This window comes from Mustela erminea, chromosome 1 (assembly GCF_009829155.1).
Source record: "Mustela erminea isolate mMusErm1 chromosome 1, mMusErm1.Pri, whole genome shotgun sequence".
Classification (NCBI taxonomy): Eukaryota; Metazoa; Chordata; class Mammalia; order Carnivora; family Mustelidae; genus Mustela; species Mustela erminea.
Genome location: NC_045614.1, coordinates 140,939,077 through 140,960,520, shown reverse-complemented (window position 1 = coordinate 140,960,520; position 21,444 = coordinate 140,939,077). Strand labels below are relative to the sequence as shown.

Here is a 21,444-nt window from a genome sequence, read left to right as displayed (position 1 = left end):
TTTATGGATGTCCTGACACAATTCTCTGCAAGGTGAAAAATCCCGTAGCTGAGCTGAATGCAGGAATGGAATTCACTGTCAAAAACCTGCCTGTTCCCTCATAGGGTAGTCCTCTAAGAAGCTCAGACTTGCAACGTATCAAGAAGCAGCCAGGCGTGAACTGTGGATGGAGTAGTAGCTAATAATTAACTTCTGGCTTTATACGTTTAAGGAGTTTACCCTTTTATCAATTTCAAAAATTTTAGCTCTAACCAGACAATATCATTTCCATAGATGAAGTATCTTATACAGTTCTTTATTAATTTTAGCCAGTTGTCAGTCTCCCTCCTGTTTGGTTATGCAAAATATATCCATTACAAAGATCATGAGTGAACAGTTTCAGTACTGATTACAGCAGTACATATATAAGTGTGTGTGTATATATATAATCTATAATTATGAATGTAAAACTATTATAGCATTAGTGAGTTCTCTGCATTCACTGTTTGATAAGCCACATATATGTTTATATTTTTAACTTATGTTAAAACTATTTAGATTTGGGCTCAGTTCTGATGTTGTACTTGAATTAACTTTTATCCACTTAAAATGTTGAAGATAGCAACATGCATCATACTTTCTCTTTAGAGTCTAGAATCTTCCATGGTAGAATTTGAGCACTTTTGTGAGTTGGTTAGGTGATACAGAATCAAGAACCCGAAATTGAATCCAGTTCTTAGTGCTTCATTAAACTACTTCTGCAGTTCTACTCACTGATGACATTGTTAAGTAAGAAATTTAAATCCGTGAGGAATAAGAAAACTTGAGTGAAGTCCAAAGAGACCTCTAGAGGCATGTTGCTCTGGCCGTCCATGTGTTCCCAGTTGACCAGAGCTGCCAATATGAAATAGAGGTTATTAAAATATAGAAGGAGCCTATACAAGTTTAATTTTTTTCATTTAAGGTAGCAAATAGGAATCAGGTGTTAGAAACTGCTGTACTATTTCTTTTTTCTTTTCCACACGTGGAAACAAGAGGAACAGTTGATGAAGTGTGATAAACTTGATAATTTTTCAGATTCTCGTAGCAAACATGTGCAAACTGCAAAAAGCAGGTAAACTTTAAAATTATAGGTGTAAACATATGCTTTCATGCTTTTTTTCCCCCCTTGGAGAGAAAAAAAAAAAGCCTGAGCCTTCCAGTGAGTTAAGTTTACTGATAAGGTTTGCTGTTTTTGAATTAGAAAATTTCTAGAGGTATTTGCTTTTCTTTTTTTTTTTTGAGAGTGAGTGAGCCTGGGAGCAGGGATGGGGGTGGGGAGGGGGGGAGGGCAGAGAGAGACTCTTCAGCAGGCTTCAGGTTTAGCACACAGCCCAACATGGGGCTCGATCTCAGGATCCTGAGATCATACCGAAATCAAGAGCTGATGCTTAACCAATTAAGCCACCCAGGTACCCTTAGAGGTATTTACCATTAAAAACTTGGCACAGTTTCCTTTTTTTTTTTTTTCCTTCCCTTTCCACCCCCCCCATCTCTCCTTTCCTTCCTTGTTTTTTTCTGCTTGATATTTTGCTCCACTGTGTTTATTCTACCCTAATATTCTGTTCTCTGCCTTTTCACCAGCCTCCCTGGGGGCCCTCCTTTGTATCCTTCTACCCCTCTCTTTCTCTGGTTTCGTTTCTCTAAACCGCTCAGTCTCTAAAAGCATCTGGCCTGTTCATGACCTTCTCCATCCGGGCATCTGCTCTCAGGTACTACTTAATTTCGAGTTGAATGTGGACAGAAGTCTCAGGTGGACGTAATGACTCCTCTTGGCTCAGGAGGGAGAAGCTGTCCAGCCTGCCCCGTACAGGGGACAGAAGGGCCGGGAGAGAAGGACGGGCGCTGGAGCCGTGGCGTGGCAGCCGGCCAGCAGGGGCTGGTCTGTCCTAACTCTCCACAGCCAACGTGCCGTCTCCTCCATTGTTCTGCACATCAGTGTTCTTAGTTATGATCCAAGAACGCTCCTTTCTTTTTCTTTTCTGTCTCTGTAGTTTTATATGGGTTGCTGGTTTCTTATGGGTGACTTTTCGGTCAAAGGAGTATTTTATCATTGTTTGTATCAGTATTAATGAAATATGATAATTCTGGGAGTTAGCAATTTGTCTTTTTCAGAACTACCTTCCCCCCCCCTCAAAAAAGAAATTATTTTGTCTGGGGATTTTTTTTTTTCCTTCTTCTTCTTAATGGGATAAAGTACTCTTAATCCCTCAGTAAACTCCCTGTCACTTGTGTAGGTCTCTAAGTCCACATGGCCCATTGTCTTTCTCATAAGATTTCTGGGTCTGAACTCATTAGTAACTCTGGATGACAAGGCCAGTGCAAGGAAATTCTTGCTGGTGATCTCACCTGCAGAGATCGTGGGCATGGCGCCTGGGTATCAATCTGCCAGGACTGTGTGTCAGGAAGGAAATCTGTGAAATTCCTGTTCAGGGTTAACCAAATGGGAGTAGTTCTGAACAGTTTCATTCTTCTGGCTGGTCCCCTCCCTTATTAAAATGGATGAAGAGGCCTTTTTAGCCATGATCTCTTGCTGACAGGCTCACCCCGGGTCAGGATGGTAGGTAAGACTAAGAACATTCCACAGTATGGGTGGATGAAAAAGAACATATGGAGACTTGATACAGGCCTGGCATTAGAAGGTGTTTTAGTAATGATTGCCCAACCCTAGAAATGGAGTGCCTCTTGCAGAGAACAGGGCTCCCTCAGCCACCTGCAGTTGGCTGGGGTTCCGACTCCTGCTTTCAGCTCAGGTCATAGTCTCAGGGTCATGGGATCAGGCGCTGCATGGGGCTCTGTGCACAGTGGGGAGTCTGCTTAGGACTCTGTCTCCTTCTCCCTCTGTCTCTGCCCCCACTCTCTTTTTCTCTAAAGTATATAAACCTTAGAGAGAGAGTGTGTATGGGCTCTGGAGTTAGATAGGCATAGATGCAAATCCTTCCCTCGCTACTTGTTAGCTGTGTGATCTTAGATCTTAAGCCTCACTTATTATCCCCACCTGAATTGGGGTAAGGATAGTATTGACTTTCGTGAGTTTTTAGTAGGATTCAATGGGAAAGGGGATGTAAAAATACTTACCACACATTTAGGCACACAGTAAATGTTCCATAAATGATCTCTGATTTTACCACTGATTTAGGACTCTTTCTACACTACTGTACTACTTTCTGTTCTTTTCCGAAAGTTAGGTTAGAGACCATGTCATATATCCTCATTTCCATGACAGCACGATGTAGGGCCCTATGCTCCTACGGTCTTCAAACTAAGGTTTACACCACAGGGGGTTCATGAAGACCATGCAAAGTGGACAGGGATCATTTTAAGGATACATTTTTTCAATCTTTATGTTCCGGGTAGCTTCCTTTCCAAAACTGAGACTGCGTCTGCTCAGTGTTACCCCCAGAGTTTTTTCCAGTCTCCTCTTATATTTGTCCTTTTTACAGTTTTACTGAAGAAAGATGTTCCTCTTACCCATCTCAAATCTTAGTGCGGTGCCTTGTTTCAAGGTGCCAGTCCACTGGGGTACAAGATATGGGGGGTCAATTTAAAATACTGGTTTCCATGAAGCCTCTTAACAAAGCCACTACAACCCTTCACCTTACTAGAGTTTTCATTCTTAGTAAAATTTACTTTTAGAGACTGATGCATTAAAATCTGAAGTTATTGTGTTATTTTGGTCACAGTTTATTAATGATATTCGTGGTGATCATATAATCCAGAAGAGTCTCTTTTATACTTAGCTCAGTAGTCACAGGAAATTTTAGAAAATTGAGTTAAAAAATATATTTTGCATCAGGGTATGTTAGGGTGATTAACAAGATACCCTAACAGATAGAATTACATTAGGAAATTTTGGAGGAAAATTTTGACATAGAAATGTGATTTCTAAGGAGAAAGAAGAGGAATCTCCAGCTGTTATGGGAAGCATATTTATTTTTAAATGGAGGATGGTAGATACCAGATCGCTGTGCCTTTTTTTTTTTTTTTAAAAGATTTTTATTTATTTATTTTGAAAGAGAGAGAGACACAGTGAGAGAGAGCACAAGAGGGGAGGTCAGAGGGAGAAGCAGACTCACCATGAAGCTGAGAGCCTGATGTGGGGGACTCAATCCCAGAAGTCTGGGACCATGACCTGAGCTGAAGGCAGACGCTCAACCAACTGAGCCACCCAGGCGCCCAGATCGCTGTGCTTTTTAAAAGTGTTTGAAGACCTGCATTATATTTTATTGTTATTAGTTTCTTACAAAAGGGGAGAACTCTCCCCTTTCATGCTGTTCTGTTAAGCACAGAATTTAATCGGTCAGTATTTTATGTATGCCTTACCTTCTGCTAATTTAATCTTCAGCTGAAAAACAGGAGTATCTTTCATGTGCCAGACTCAGTGCCAGGTATACCAGAAGACACACCAGACCCTGCCTTCATGGAGTTCATGGAGCCTCCACTCTGGTTTAGAAGCTGAATCATGTGCAGCACCTGGATGTCTTAGTCGGTCAAGCATCTGCCTCCGACTTGGGTCATGATGCCAGGGTCCTGGAATCGAGTACCACATCAGGCTCCCTGCTCAGTAGGGAGTCTGCTCCTTATCTCCCTCTGCCCCTCCCCCAGCTTGTGTGTCTGTGCATGCGCACTCTCTCTCTCACAAATGAATAAAATCTTAAAAAAAAAAAAGTTGAATAATGGTAGGCACTGCAGTAATCAAATAAAAATGTGTGGTAATTTAGTTAGAGCTTGCAGTGATTCAGCCAGTGGTCCAACTGTGTTACTACAAGTATGGTACTGGTGTTCTTGGTTCTTGTGGGTATTGGTGTTTCTCCAAAGACTATCAGGTTAACATCCTTCTTTGCCAAATTGATCAATTAATTTTGAGAGAGAGAGAGCATGAGAGCCAGTGTGGGAGGCAGAGGGAAAGGGAGAGAGAGAATCTCAAGCAGACTCCTGGCTGAGTGCAGAATCTGATACAGGGCTCAGGACCCTGAGATCATGACCTGAGCAGAAATCAAGAGTCCTTCTGGTGTTCAAAGGACTGAACCACCCAGGCGTTCTCTTCTTTGTCAGTTGTCACTGTACTGAAAAGAATGCTGAAACTGGGACAAAGGGGTCTTTTTTTCCTGTTTGCTTGGGTTGCTATGGCAAGCACAGGTATTCCATGGAGTCTGGGTGAAAAATAGTGTGATCCAATGTGTGATCCAGGGCAGTAAACTCTCAGGAGGGGTGGCTTTACTTTCTTTATTGTTAGATTCCTTCATTTATGGTTTGGGAAATTAATTTGATAAGCATTTTAGAAATATCTAGACCTAAGACTAGGACAGATTAGCACAACCCGACGAGATAATGTTCTAGACACTTTGCAGTTCTTTTGTGTTGATGCTAATTTATTATTGTGATTAAATATTATTTGAGGGGCCCCCAAATTAGTATGTGCTGAATTCACACATTTTGCATAATTTCCTATAATTCATTTCTCAAAGGGCATGGAGTTATGTGTTATATAATAAGTTGTTGAAGTAAATGAGCTCAACTTTATTTTGCTTTTTCCTCTAGGTGAAAAGAAATGGATTATCACAGACAGTTAGTCAAGAGGAAAGAAAGAGGCAGGAGGTATGTTTTCTACTGAGCAGATACTTTTAAAGCTCCAAAGAGTGAGTGTTTTCACCTACTGTGTGCACTGGGTCAGGGTTTTCTTTTGAAAACTTACTCATTTTGTTCTTTTTGCATAAGAGGTATGTGTTCATTGTCAAATAAAACTACATCTAAGAACCAGGAAAGAAAACTTAAAACACCTTAATGTCATTTTAGCTTAAACAACAAAGCCCCTAGTCGAGGTGTTGAAACTGGAAGAAATACGTTGAAAAATGAAAGAGATATTAGATCCCAGATTGAAACAGGATATTAGTGGGAAAACTGGTGAAATCTGAGTACAGTATGTACGTTTGTCTACAGATAAAATGTAATGTACCATGGTTATGTCATGTGCCCTGGTTAGGGGAAGCTGGATGAAGAAATAAGAGCTCTGTTCCCTCTTTGCAAGATTTCAATAAATCTTAAATTATACCAAAATAAAGGTATACCTAATAAAAAATAAAACAGATAGGAATAGGATTATACAACTGGAAGTTTAAATAAATGCTGTTTAGGGAAATTACTCATTGTAATAAGGTAGTGAAATTCTAAAAACACTTTTCTCCTGTTTGCATATTACTACGTTTATGTGTATACATGCCTGTAAATTGCATGAAGGACATGCACTATATTTTTATTTTATTGGCATGAAATAACAAAAAAATAAGGGGAACTTATACTGTCATTTTTTGTTTAAGTTTAAAAAAACAGAATAGTATATAATATTGGTGTACCCATCACTGAGAATTAACAAATGTATTACATTTATAATTTTTTCCTCATATTTTTTAAAGAAAACAAGACTTTCAGTAAAGTAGAAGTCCTATGTTCTCCTTGGTGCTTTTTCCTTCCTTACCTCCTCAGAGACAACTATAATTATGAATTGATGTGTACCTGTCCAATCTGTGTTGTTGTTGTTTTTTTTTTTAAGGTTTTATTTATATATTTGAGGGAGAGAGAGAGAGAATGCACAAGTGGCAGGGAGGGGCAGGGGGAGAAGCAGAACCCTACTGAGCAGGGAGCCTGATGCAGGGCTCAATCCCAGGTCCCTGAGATCATGACCTGAGCCAAAGGCAGACACTTAATCGACTGAGCCACCCAGGCGCCCCTCAATCTGTGCTTTAAAATTATGTATTACATATATTTATGTACATATTTTTGTGTGGATATGTGAGCATTAAAATGTAGATGAGTGATGATTCTGAGTATATTTTTTCTTTACTTTTGCCACTCAGCCGTTTTGGGATTTATCTATGTTAATATATATTAATCCAGATCATTCATTCAGCCCACCATATAGTATTCCACCTTAAATACCACCTTAAAAAAATCTTTTGTCCAAATTTTACACAGTAGGTGGTGTGTTTTTTTCTTCATTGTTAACACTGCAGCATAAATAATGTTTGTGGACCAATTCAAGAGCTACTCCAGGGTCCTAATCCCTGTATTCTTTTAAACCTTTTCTATTTGAGCATACTCATTTCCTTTATATTTTGGAAATATTCAGATTTGTGATATTAAAAAATACTAATAACGGCAGCAAATCAAACTTTATGGTTCCTTTCTATTCCTGTATAGCTGTTTTTAGAAAGTTAGACTCAATTTGCTTTTAAGTAGTTGACGGCTCTATTTTAGGATGCTTTAACAGTTATTACAGTTAAATCTATTAATTTAAACTACTACTTAATCATTTTTTCATGTGATCTGTTCTATGTAGTTCTTGCAGTCTTTCTGTTTAAGTCTTAGTGTTTTGCATTTGATTACAAAAGCCTTTGCTTTTGAAAATATTTTGTCATTCGGGGTGTCATAACTGTCAACAACGTGACATCCACTGTTTTTGGTCAGGAAGCCACCGTTTCCTTCAGTTTGCACTACATTTCCCAGGGATAATTGTGTTTATTGGATAGAATTATACAAGATACAGGTCAAGTGAGACTCTTCATGTTCTTACCCTGTACTCATTAGATGATTACATCATTTAAGTCCCTGGAACATGACTGAGGCTAGACTAGCACATTTAAGTAAGACTTCCTTTAAAGCTTGTGGATGCTGAAATGGAGATGAACATTGAGACTGGCACCATTAACCTGACCTTCAAAATATGGACCACTTACTAGCAGCTAGGGGGTCCACTTGGCTGTGCCTGCTTGCCCCCACCCAGCTTCAGCCATAGCACTGGGACTTATGGGAAGAATCTCCTGTGCCTTCTGGGCCAAGGGCTTGAGCGGGGAGGAGACCTGGAGGCGAAGGGGAAGATCACAGTGTTACCAGGAAGAGATCTAGGAAGGATGTGGCTCTCCGGCCTGCGAGGGTATTGACCATGTCTGCCTGAAGAGGAATCCCTGTCTTGCCATTCTTGGAGGATTTGAAGTTGAATCTGTTAGGGAGCTAGGTGAATTCCTTACACAGGGCGTTGGTGCCTACATATGTGGGTTGGCTTTTTATCTTTTTTTTTTTTTTTAAAGATTTTATTTATTTATTTGACAGACAGAGATCACAAGTAGGCAGAGAGACAGGCAGAGAGAGAGAGAGAGGGGGAAGCAGGCTCCCCGCTGAGTAGAGAGCCTTGATGCAGGGCTCGATCCCAGGACGCTGGGATCATGACCTGAGCTGAAGACAGAGGCTTTAACCTACTGAGCTACCCGGGTGCCCCAGGTTTTTTAACATTAATGAACACTTATCAGGTAAATGACTGTGTGCCTGACACCACGCATTTCTGCAGAGGGTCCTTCACTCCTTGAGATAGTGACGGGAGCAGAGCAGGTGTCTTGTTAAATGAACAGAATCACTTTCAGTTGTATGAGTTTAATGTAAAAAAATTCCTGTGCCTGATAACCTTTTGAGGGTAGATACAGTCAGGCTCTTCTGCTACACCCAGACTCTTTGCTATAATTGACTGCAAATTTGTTGGATTAAAATATGGGTTAGAGAAGGGGAGCCCGCTTAGGACGAGAGCGAAGAAATGTATTTGTGAAAATGTTCTTGGGATTCCAAGTGATGTCTATAAATCCTTCGTGTCCCAGAGCAGCATACTTTGAAAACAGACCTGGAAGAGATGACCTCAAAGGTTAATTAATGTCACAGTAAGATTTTATGACGTTCTCTAGCTTTCCTTCCATATATTCTACCCCTTGACAAAGCATGACCTCAGGATGCAGTCTAAGGTCACCGAAATGCTTTCGCTTTTTCATTTTTACACTGTGGACAGTGACTCTATTTCTTGAGGTTTATGTGCCTTAGATGAAAAAGATAGTAGTTTGGTGAGGCATTTTTCTTCATGCTTATCTTTTTGTTCTTTTCAAGATATGTTATTTTTATAGGAGAATTATGAAAGCTACATTTAGTTCTTCAATCACAGTAATTAATAATACATTTCTTTTTCCTTCATACCAGGCTATCTTTGAAGTCATATCCTCTGAACATTCCTATTTACTCAGCTTGGAGATTTTGATACGAATGTTTAAAAATTCTAAAGAACTGAGTGAAACAATGACCAAAACAGAGAGTCACCATCTTTTCTCCAACATTACAGATGTCTGTGAGGCAAGCAAAAAGTAAGTTCATCTTAGTTGGCCTTTGGTCATGCTGAGACCTTCCTTACTAACAAACATCTATGTTATCTCAAAGGGAAGACCCTTAGAAATATGAGGTCTCTCATTGATTTGGTTGGATTTTGTCTTGATCCCTTGAAATAAAGTTCAAGATATGTTTTGGGTTGTTGATGTATAGACGGATGGCAAGTGTGTAATGAATTGTCACCACAGTTACATCTGAGGTCTCTCACTCCTTCTGTGTCCCTGCCTCTTCTCCTCACACTTGTCCTCTTCTTCCTTTTAAATTATTTGGGTTTTAGAGGGGAAGGGGTCAGGGGGATGAGTGAACCTGGTGGTGGGTTTTAAGGAGGGCACGTATTGCATGGAGCACTGGAAACAATGAATCTTGGAACACTACATCAAAAACTAATTATGTACTGTATGGTGACTTACATAACATAATAAAAGAAGAGTAAAAAAATAAAATAAAAAAATAAAAAATATATGGATAATAGAACAACCCTTGGTTGTGAGGGAAAATAACTCATGGTATTTAAAATAACTCATTGTATTCAAATACAAAAATTATTTTTGTTTAAATTTTCATATTTTTTGTTCATCTATGTAAATATTATTTTGAAAATGTAGTTACAGTGACTATCATGGTTACCTTAGGTTTTCCCTATCTAGCATTCCATAAGTACCATTTGAGGTGAATTTTCATTATCAGTTTTAATAAGTGTAGGAATCTCAGTTTATATACCAGTAGTGAGCTCTTATATTCTTCTGAGTGAACCACAGAGCCAATATGGGAACCCTTTGCCATCAGTGTGATCCATCTAAGTTGCTATTTTGGTAGAACAAAGTAGTCGAATATTGGCAATTTTATATCATTGGGTCAAAGTTGCCTTTACCATATAATCAGTGAAGCTTAAGCTTCAAGGTTTCTCACTTGCAAAGGTACCTCTTAAATATTTGCTTTTGTGCCTCATTTCTTTCTTGGTGGGCCTGCATATTGTACAAGCCCTACGGCCACGAAAATTGGATCTGTCCCAGAGGTGAGTAGCTAGAAGTATTTTGCAAATTTGGACCTTGCTTATTTGTCACATGAGGGCAGAGCCAAGCAGTCAGGAATGATAACATATTCCTGCCTGCTGGCTCCATCACCGTGTGCAGGTAGACCTTCCTTTTGAACTTACAAGATGGAACATTCATGGCAAACATGTTAACATGTCAGTTGAGGCTACTTCAGAGAGCGGGGGTTTGTGGTCAGATCAACGAGATCTTCAAATTTCCACGAAGCCAGCTTCCACTACAGGAGGAGATACTGGCAATCTTGATATTGACATGGATACTTAAAAATACATGGTCAGAGGACCCACTGGGCCTTTGGGAACACTGGTGGCCCATACCACCACTTGGGATTCCTTGTTTAGAAGCTGGGTTGTTCCTTGTGTTCAGCCTACTGGTCATTTTGGTACCAGTCTTTCTAGTTTCAGTAAGAGAAATGAAAATCTCTTTTCTCCCTCCGTGAAGAGGTCAGAGCAAGAGTCTTCAATGATATGTCCCTTTTTGAAATGTATTCTGATTTCAGAAGGAGTCTCTTTCGTTTTAACTTGTACTTTGGTTGACCTACAGAAACAAAGCTCTGTATCAGATACACAGCTTTCAAGAATTTTTACTGTTTTGATAACTATAAAATGTAAGTCATGATTTTAATGAGAATATGTTTTCAAAAAACCACAGTGGCGTGTTTTTCCGCTGCTACGAAATTGTGCTTTGAATTGTGTGCGCATGTCAGCTTCTTACAGTGTACACATGACTCCAGAGAAGGCCTTTCATTAATTCCATTGTAACGTAACCACAGTTCTTGAACAGAGGCTGACTTGGGTCCTTAAGGCTTTGGGCCCTGACAGCACGGCTTGTCCATCAGTGTGGTTCATGGGTGCATGGCCTTGAACAGTCACTTCTTCTTTTGGTAGTTGGTTGATCTTGAGCAGGTTGCTAACCCTTACCCCCTGAAGTATTTACCAAATAGGGATTGAAAAAATCCATGCCTGGTTAACCTTGAAATAACTAATTTAAATTATAGATTAAAATTTTATGATCTTAATTGTAATCTTTTACAAAATTCAGAAGACTCTCAAAATTCAGGAGACTCTCAAGTGATAACTACTTGATGTGCTGCCCCCAAAAAGAATTTCCAGTCAGAAGAAAATGCCACATAAAATGTTGAATAAAGCAAATGATGGGTGTTTAAATTAGTGATTACAGGGGCGCCTGGGTGGCTCAGTGGGTTAAAGCCTCTGCCTTCGGCTCAGGTCATGATCCCAGGATCCTGGGATAGAGCTCTGCATGGGCTCTCTGCTCAGCAGGGAGCCTGCTTCCTCCTCTCTCTCTGCCTGCCTCTCTGTCTATTTGTGACCTCTCTCTCTGTCAAAAAAAAAAACCTTTAAATTAGTGATTACAGAGGCATTAGCATGGCATTGTTCAAGGTGGCATAGTGAAGACTACGTTCATTGTTGTACTTTCCCCTAAGGAAAAACTAGCCAGAAAGGATGGGATATTTAGAATAGAGTGAGGTCAGAAAACGCTCGATATTCAGCTTTGTGGATTCAACAGTGTGACATCTGGTCCCCTTTATAGTGGCTCGGGGTCTTCACTGCTTGCTGATGAATAACATTGAGAAGCCTTTCTGTGTAAGAAGACATTATATGAAAGCAGCAGAAGACATTATATGAAAGTGTGCGAGATCATTCTAATGCTGGGTGTGAGTGCTTATCAGTGGTGTGTCCCTACTAAATTCTTTTCTTTATAAAGAATTGCTCACTTTAGTCAACACTTGTGGAACCTTTGATTCTTCAAGACGCCTGGGTTCTAGAGCATTTCTGATGGCGTCCACACAGTGACTGTTGGTCCTCAGGGATGGGTGCTTGCTGGTGGAACATCCTCGGCATGTGTGCAGAGGAATCCTCTAGCACATATGGGTCACTGAAATGCACGGGTATGAGTCGCTCTGGAGATTGTGGGCTTAAGGATCCCTGTGAGAATTGAAGGAGAGGGTTAGAACAGATGACACAGGCCTTTGTGTGCTCTGCTGAGGTGTTTTTATGGTTTCCTGAAGGCTGTGTGGAAACCTTAAGTGATCCAGTAGGAGATGGCCGTGGTGGTCCAGGAGATGACAGCATGGTGTTTGCATTAGAGAGGAGGTGAAGGGGCGCCTCAATGGTGGCTCAGTTGGTTAAGTAACTGCCTTCAGCTCAGGTCACGATCCTGGAGTCCCTGGATTGAGTCCCGCATCGGGCTCTCTTCTCAGTGGGGAGTCTGCTTCTCCAACCCTTACCCCTCTCATATTCTCTCTCTCAAATAAATAAATAAAACCTTAAAAAAAGAAAAAAGAGAGAGAGAGAGGAGGTGAAGATGCTGACAGATTTGACGTGACAGCAATGTAGCCAGACCCAAAGGGAAACTGGGGGTGGGTCTGAGAGCGAGGACTTGAGGAGTATTTGGAACATGGAGTCTTGAGGACTTGGTGAGAAAGAGTTTTGTTTCCCTCCCAGGTGTCTGCTAAAGAACTTTGCAACATGCTTTTTTTCTTCCCATTGCAAAGTTGAAACAGCATATTTCTTTAGGAAGGAATTTTAAAGCTAAAACTCTGCTGTCTTCAATTTCTGCAGAGTAAAATAAAAATATCCATCAATGTGCTTTTGTGTCCTAAGGAACTGAATTTGTTCCCAACCTGTCATGAGCAGCTGATGCCAAACTTTTCAGTTTCTGCCTTGCGTGGAAGAGTAAATAATAAAAATGATAAACGTATAAAATAATACCTAGCATTTGTTCCCCCAGAAGATTCTTTTTCCTGATTTTAATCAGATTATATTGAAATTAAAGTATCATGTGACACTAAATACCGTTCTAATGCATATGCTTTCATGTTATTCTGTGAGATAACTTTTTATTTCAAAAACCGACATTTGACTCAAATAATGCTACAGTATATCTGCATTGTGAAGTGTGTTTCCTACTTGGTAATTAAAAATTCTAAGCTTTAATGAGTTAACAGGAAACTTTGGATAGAATTTTGTCTTTCCCGACTAAGTTTTAAGGCTAAATTTTAAAAGAAAAACATTAAATTTAACTAGGCCAGAGAGTATGGAATTCTTCATGTTGTAGAACCTTAAATATTGGCTGTTGACACTGTTTTTTGTTAACAGATGCTCTTGTCTTACTCAGTAGGCAACAGAAGTTTTTTTTTTTTTTTTTTAAGATTTTATTTATTTATTTGACAGAGATCACAAGTAGGCAGGGAGGCAGGCGGAGAAGGGACAGGGGAAGCAGGCTCCCCACTGAGCAGAGAGCCCGATGTGGGGCTTGATCCCAGGACCCTGGGATCATGACCCGAGCCAAAAGGCAGAGGCTTTCACCCACTGAGCCACCCAGGTACCCCAGTAGGTAACAGAAATTTACCACAGACTCTTTGGTAAATAAAGCAATTGCCCTATTTCTCTTCATGTAACAGAAAAACTTCCTTTTTAAAACCAAACTTCTCCGGCTGGTCGTTGAAAGACAGTGACCCTCAGAAGCCACTTTTTATGACATGCTTTGACTTTTTCTTTGTCCTGAGATAAATGAAGAAGTTCATTTGAAATTCATGAATATTTTAGTCCACATTGTTCAGCCTTTATCAATAACTGGTATCTGGGGTAACAGTAAAAGAAATACGCAGTTTTATTTAAGTATCCTTTCAAGTGGGGGAAGAAGGACAGCAGCTGTCTGAATAATAGTCCCGTCCTTTCAGGTAAGACTGTGGAAGAGCAGTGGGTCTGAAGTCTTTATAAAAGTCTTTGTAACTGGGCGCCTGGGTGGCTCAGTGGGTTAAGCCACTGCCTTCAGCTCAGGTCATGATCCCAGGGTCCTGGGATCGAGTCCCGCATCGGGCTCTCTGCTCAGCAGGGAGCCTGCTTCCTCCTCTTTCTCTCTGCCTGCCTCTCTGCGTACATGTAATCTCTCTCTGTCAAATAAATAAATAAAATCTTTAAAAAAAAAAAAAAAGTCTTTGTAACTGATGCCACCCGTTTAAGATGACTGCTGAGACACATGCCCTTCAGTTCATTCCCTTTTGAAATCCCACAAAAACGATAGGATAGTCAATGCATAAACCCCCAAGGATTAAACAACAACGACAACAATGACAGCCACAGGAAAAGAGACAAGAGCAGCCGTGTTTTGGTCCCTGAAAACAGATGGACTCTTAGCAATGATTTCAGGCAATCTGGGAAGGCTAACTCTAAGCTGGTACTAAGGAAAGCCAAGAAAGAACCAGATTTAAACCCTAGAACCTCTGGAAGGTGCAGGAAGTGATGACGTTGGAGTAAAGGTATGACTAAAAACAAAATTTTTGTGAAATCCGGTGTGAGAAGTGGATCCCCGACATACACCCCGCCCCCACCGCCCTTCAGCACTACACAGCTGGATGGTACCCTGCTTCACCCAGTATAGGACTCCAGACCAAGAGAGCCAGGCCCAAGTGAGGGTGGGGACTGTAGCATAGGAAACCAGGTGAGAGCTGACACCTGGAAGCCCCACTCTCCTTTTGGGATACTGGTCACCAGGTGCATGGATAGCCTTCACTCTGTTTTTGTCAGATGGCAATTGGCATTAGTTTGAGTTAAGTAATATTTAAAAATTTTTATGAACACTATTTTTGTTTATTTTTTATTTTTAAAAATTTTATTGTGTTTAAATACATTATTACTACAATTACCATTATTAAGATTTGTAGGAAGCCTCAAGTTGAAGATTACAGCACAAATATGTAAAGCCTCAAGCTTTGAAGACTATCTTTTTAGCACTGTGGTAGGCAAATACTCTCTCTCAATCTTAGTTCTTCCTCTCTCTAATGGGGACCATAGCTTATCTAGCCTCTTAGGGCTGGTATGAGAGTTAAAGGAGATAATACTTAGCACCACAGTAGGTAAGCTCTCAAGGGGCAGTGATTTTGTTGATAATATCACTGTGCTTTTGATTCTCTTTGCCTGGCATTCTGAAGAAATGTGTCTGGATTTTTTATGTAATGACTTTTGAATGATGTCGCCTCTATATTTGCCTTTGCTGGCATTGTTCCAGGACTAGGTTAAAGGACAGGTCTTGTCTTACAGTATTTGCACAGTGGTTTGCGTGGGTTTGTTTTTAAAGGTGGTGGCCGCGTGTCTTAACGACATTCTAAGAACCCCCTTGGTTTTGACATTGAATGAAGTCTAGATAAATGGATTCCTCCCTCACCATAAAGCGTGAGCTGTTTGCTTCCCCTGAGCCTGGGGCTTGCCTTGCAAGCAGTCGATTCCTTGAACCAGTACTTCCCAACAGGCCCTGACATGCTGCAGCTGCCAATGAGGCCGTTTTCCTGGTTAGTTTTTGCAGACATTTGGGGCTACTACATGCTTTTTTCCTTCTTGCATTGCTTTTGCAAGTTCCAAGAGTCTGTGGATTCTGAGTTGTCACATGGAGATTTAAACTTGGGCAATGCTCCTGCTTGGGACAGATGAAAGTGTTACCAAGCTTAGTCATTAGCTGTTATCAATCTTAAAGGAGGGTAGAACTTTGGAAAAAGAAACAATGGCTGGGGTTTAGTTGCAGTATTTCATCTGCATTGCATTTACAGCTGGAGATTTTGAAACATTACATGGATTTTTGACTCTGCCAGTTGTGAGTTAAACAAGCAGGACCACACAGTTTTTCTGGCCGATGGAAAAGATTTTAATGTAAACTTTGTGATCAAGCCAAGTTAAATCTAGCACTTGATTTAAGCATGAGGAGGATGGTTGATGAATTAAATTTCAAAAGCAAGCTCCGTTAAGCTTGCTGATTGCTCGTTTATTGTGGGATGTTGCCTTTAAATGCTGTGTGTTAATTATTAGCACCTAGGCATCAATTCTGTGTTTTTACAGGGCTTTTCTTATTTCAGCTGAGTTAATCTCTTATAGTGTCCTGGGGAGTGCTGTCATTTCTCTGCTGCAGGTAAGGGGATTGAGATCCAAATCACGTGAATTGGCTTAAGGTCATTCACGTTTTTAAATGGAATTGAAACCAGTGACTTTATTTATTTATTTAAGATTCTACAGTTTACATTCCCCAGGACCACTGTTTTCAAAACTACACATACATTTTAAGTGCAGTTGAGGTTTCAGTCTAAAGAACTAAATTTCGGTTTAGGCCTCTGCTAGGGATTCCCTATCTGGAAAATAATTAGGATTTGCTCTTTTTGGTGTCTACCAGTAGACATAGAATGTGTTTAGACTCTTATCTCATATTTGAATGTCTTTGACCTCTTAGAATGTAGAGACCTTAAAAGCAAAGAGCATCTGGTTTTCTGACACTGCTCAGTGCATGGCCCATCATAGCAGTCATCTTGTCCTTTCCCTGTGGTCATCGTTCCAATAAAGATATTGTCCAGTGTCTTGACCAGAGTCTCTGAATGTGGCTCGTGGTTGATGTGTTGACAGTATGAGCTAACTGATTATGAAAGTGTCCTATAACTTATATCTTATCAGAAGCCCTAACGTGCAGCTATACAATAAAATTAAAAAGACATCCAAATTGTTTATGTTAAAGTCCCAAACTGCTTTCACTATGATTTGGGGAAGAAAATGAAATACATGTTTGGAAAGTGCTGTCTAAATTCAGATTTAAAAAAAAAAAAGAAGAACTAAATAAATTCAGATTATTTGCTGCTGCTTTGTGGAAAGTCTAATGTTTTCAAAGTAAACTTTCATAGAAAATGAGTTTGCAAGTCCTTCTTGGGACTTAAATGAAAGAATTCTTTGTTCCTTAGGTGGTAATATAAATACTGAGCAACCTTGCAGGAAAATATTTTAATTTTTAAAATGTCAACTTTGTGTAAAAGCTGTGAAAATATGATTTTATTAAAAAATCTGAAATCACTTTCTATATACTAAGTAGACAGGTGAATACTGTCTTAAATATTAATTCAGTATATTATTACCATATTCTTAGCCTATTTTTAAAGGATGTGGATTAAGTCATACAACCCTTGCGATTTTAGATTTTATAAGCGTGTTTATAGAAAAATTTCTTGAGGAAAATGTGTATCATGAATGGTATTTGTTAAAGGACCTAACTGATACTTTATCTATACAGTGTTTTCTTTGGATTTCAAAAAGGTTTCGGGAAATGATTTGAGTTTAGAAAAAAATTTGGTGGAAAGGTTCCATAGAAATGTCAAGATTGGCTAAGATTGACCTTGTCACTTGTGGGGGTTGCAAACAAAGGTCCCTTTGTAGCAAGAAAACTGTCTCTGTATCGGGAGTTCATTGGAATTTCTTTTCGAGCACAGAAAAGTGATATGAACGAGCAGAACAGGGCACAATAGCAGTGTTTGTGTTTATCTGCTGGAGTTGTCCTGTCCTGGAGCTCCTACTTCTGATTCTCTAGCATCGTGTGTATAGTCGATGGACAATGCTTTGTCATACATATTTCTGTATATATTTGTGCAATATATAGTTGTGCCATTTCTGTATATGTTTGTGTATGTATGTAGACAGCTTTGAAAAATCTGCTAAGAAGAAGATATTCTCCAGGACATCTTTGATAACCACTCTCATAAGTTGAAATTTTACTTGAGGTCTGTTCTATTGAAAAGAGAGCAGAAATGATTAAGCCATGAAATTATTCGCTAGGATTTCAGTAAGTAATGTGAAGTGAAAAGATCATTAAGAAAACTGTTTTTTAGAAGTCTCTAGTACAGATTTAGCGGCCTTTTCTCTAATTTTTGGAGCATCTGGTAGGGCCATTTGAGAATTCATGTTTTGCAGGTTTTAAACCATACTAAATATCAGTGAAGAGTTTGGTTTGCTTTGTGTCTGTGCCATCTGTAGGGAATCACTGTATTAAAATGCCTTCGGTTGGACCCTTGCCCATCCCTTAATTTTTATTTTTCAGTCATTCTAGCCTATATCCAGTTTACTAAGACAAAACTATCTTTGTTATCAGAATATAGTTTAAGTTAGAACATCAGAATATCAGTTATTAATAAATCCATAGATCAGGATGTCATTTTATTAACATTTCTGGATGGTATACACTAGGTGGTTCTGCTTTTTTGCTTATTAAGTATCCTTTCCAACTGAGAAAAACTGTTAAAACTGTGTTTAAACTGAAAATACTCTTCCCTTGCATATTTTTGAATAAAACATATTCCTTTGGACTCTTTGAAGACCCCTATGTTTGGAAGCTCAGAGGTTCAAACTGGAGAAATTTTGGCTTGCCTTTGTCTGTTTTATTGCAGACCTTCTTGGCGTGAACGGATTCCTAATTTTGAAGATCAGTTCTTGCTGATCACACTTCTCTCTCCTGAGACTGGAGTAAGGAATGCTAATCTCATCTGTAGGCAGATCACTTCATCCTTCCACATGTCAGCTGTTAAGTGAGTTTTCCATCAGCATGGAGCTCATGTTTATCAGACTAACTAAGGAATCTAAAGCTGGGGCCCTGAGGTCCTTGTCTGCTTGGGAGTCTGTTATCACCAACTCACACTTGGAGAATTACTTATTCCTACCAGTGCTTTTGCTAGACGGTATATTCTTCTTGTGGTATGAATTTAGGAAAGTTGGTCTCACGAGGGTGAGCTTTGCAAACATTCCCTTAGGCTCAGGAGTCTGACTTCCATTAGGGCCTGGCTGTGGTAAAAGCCTTTCGGGGATGGTATGAAAAAATGTAGCTGTACGCATTGCCAGTATTTTGTTTTTTAATGTGGGAAAGATTGACTAGAAGAAGTAAAGATGTGAATAACCTGCTAATAAGATAATATGTGAAAACGGTTTTCTGAGCATCAGCATCCAAGCTATGAAAAACAGATGGGGCAGAGGGCCTTCTAAGCATAACTGCTTTCCTTTCCTCTGCAAACTGTTGAACACCGTATTTGACGAAAACGTGGCATAACATTTTGATTATCTTAGTGGATGTATTTCTTCTAACAAGCCTGGAATTCAGTTGTAGGCAAAGTGTGCCGAGATAAAAGTTTAATTTGTCTAGAACTGCTTAGATCCATTTGAAATAACTGCTTTTTCCCTGTGAACTGTGTATGCCCTTGAGAAGGGCTGGCTAGATGTGGATCCATCTGGAGGAGGCTGAGAGGTTCCCCCCCCCCAATAATATGTATATATGGTGAAAAATTTAAATTCTGCCAATGGGTTTGTTGTAGCTTCCAGAAATGTTCTTTGCACATACAAATATGATTTTTTTTAATAGGATGATAGCTTACTACACATGCCATTATGCACCAGTACACATTTTCTTTTCTTTTAGTTTGTCAAACAGCCAGAGTCTTAACTGAAGAATAGGACTAGGTATTTTCTTTTTTTCTTCCCATACTGCCCAAATTAACCAGGGCTTCCTCTCTTTTTTTCTACTTTAAATGAATGGTTCCATATGAGTTAATGGAATTTATTTTCTTGGGGAAATAGTTATTTCTGTGAATTTGAGATTTTTAAGCATTACATCTTCCTCTTTAATAACATTTTTTATCAAAATATTGCTATGATGAGATCTTTTTTTCCCCCAGCATAATTTATAGAGCACCTACTATGTACCAGCTTTTGGGCTAGGCATTGGAAATGTAACAATAGATAGGTCAGGCACAATTCCTGTCCTGGTGATCTGATGAGGTAAACACACATGGAACACACACCTGAGAAACAGAAACCTGAGAACCCCTCAAAGCAGGACTCAGGACGGCCCATGAGCCAGCGAAGTGACTTTTCTAACTGTTAGTTACTCTTCCTTCCTCCTGCTCCCTTATTAATCTCCTAAGATTAATAGTCTTTAATAGATGTTTTAATTCACATATAATTCAATTTTGTCTTTAACTATATGTAGAAATACCATACTAGTCATATGTTGTTAATTATTTAATATTTGCAAGTAACTTCATTAAATGGGCAACTGATATGTATAGAATGGGGCTTAGGAAACCAACATTCTGTAATGTTATAAATTGATCATTTAACTACAGTATGAAGATTAAAAGAGAGCCTGGGTTGTCTCTGTCACAGTTTAAAATACTAAATATGCTTCTAGTTTGAATATATCATTCTTCATTTTCCTTACTTCTAAGTGATTTATAGATCTGGGGGATTTGGATACTGTCGGTTTATCTAGCTTAAGGAAAAGTCATCTGATTTATGCTTTATTAGAAACCCCTTTTAGGGACGCCTGGGTGGCTCAGTTGGTTAAGCAGCTGCCTTCGGCTCAGGTCATGATCCCAGCGTCCTGGGATCGAGTCCCGCGTCGGGCTCCTTGCTCAGCAGGGAGCCTGCTTCTCCCTCTGCCTCTGCCTGCCATTCTGTCTGCCTGTGCTCGCTCTCTCCCCCTCTCTCTCTCTGATAAATAAATAAAATCTTTAAAAAAAAAAAAAAAAAAAAAAAAGAAACCCCTTTTATATCATGTTCTTAGATAATGTTCAGTTTTGTTAAGATTTCTGTAATTCTTTTTTTTTTAATATTTTATTTATTTATTTGACACAGAGAGAGAGGTCACAAGCAGGCAGAGCAGCAGGCAGAGATAGAGGGGGAAGCAGGTTCCCTGCCAAGCAGAGAGTCTGATGCGGGGCTTGATCCCAGGACCCCGAGACCACAACCCAAACCAAAGGTAGAGGCCCAACACACTGAGCCACCTGTTTTTTTAAACATCTAGATTATTTATTTGAAGTAGGAAATAGACATTGTAAAACCTACCAATCATGTTTGATAATTAGCTTTACTAAGATCTAGGCTCACTTGTATTAATCTGTGCCTTGTAGTAAATGCTGACGTACCAGTGAGTTTGAGTAACACTATTACTTTGTTTTGCGATTAATAAACGATTTCCCTGGACTTTTGGGCTTGAGGGTAAGCTTAGAGGCCATCTATCCCCGTCTGTAACTTAGAGTTTCCTAGGCCTCAGAACTGATAAGAATCAGAGCTAAGTCTAGAACCCAGATTCTGCCCTCGCTTGACTCATTGTTTTATAGGAGAGGCTATTTCATTGTGTTTTTAATAAGTCATATATGCACACGACTTAAAAGTGCAAACAATGTCAGTGGTATAGACTTATGTACTGAAATGTCCTCCATGACCTCCTATCCCCATTGATCCTCTTACCCCCAACCCTCTTTTGCTGTGAAGGATGTCTTGTTTCTCCTGCCAGCATTTCTGCAAGCAAGTATAGGCAAATACGAGTGGTTTCTTGCTGTCCCTCTTTTCCTAAGAGGTAGCATATT

At 39.6% G+C, this 21,444-nt stretch overlaps 1 protein-coding gene across 3 annotated transcripts in view; it reads left to right on the top strand.

Annotated features, from left to right (window-relative positions):
• The window catches only part of ARHGEF26 (Rho guanine nucleotide exchange factor 26), a 122,904-nt gene that overhangs the window by 22,783 nt on the left and 78,677 nt on the right, over positions 1–21,444 (top strand). For all 3 annotated transcript variants that reach the window (XM_032344463.1, XM_032344454.1, XM_032344443.1), the window contains 2 exons: positions 5,560–5,616; positions 9,031–9,191. In XM_032344463.1, the coding sequence (XP_032200354.1) occupies positions 5,560–5,616; positions 9,031–9,191 (218 nt within the window). The remainder of the gene's footprint in view (positions 1–5,559; positions 5,617–9,030; positions 9,192–21,444) is intronic.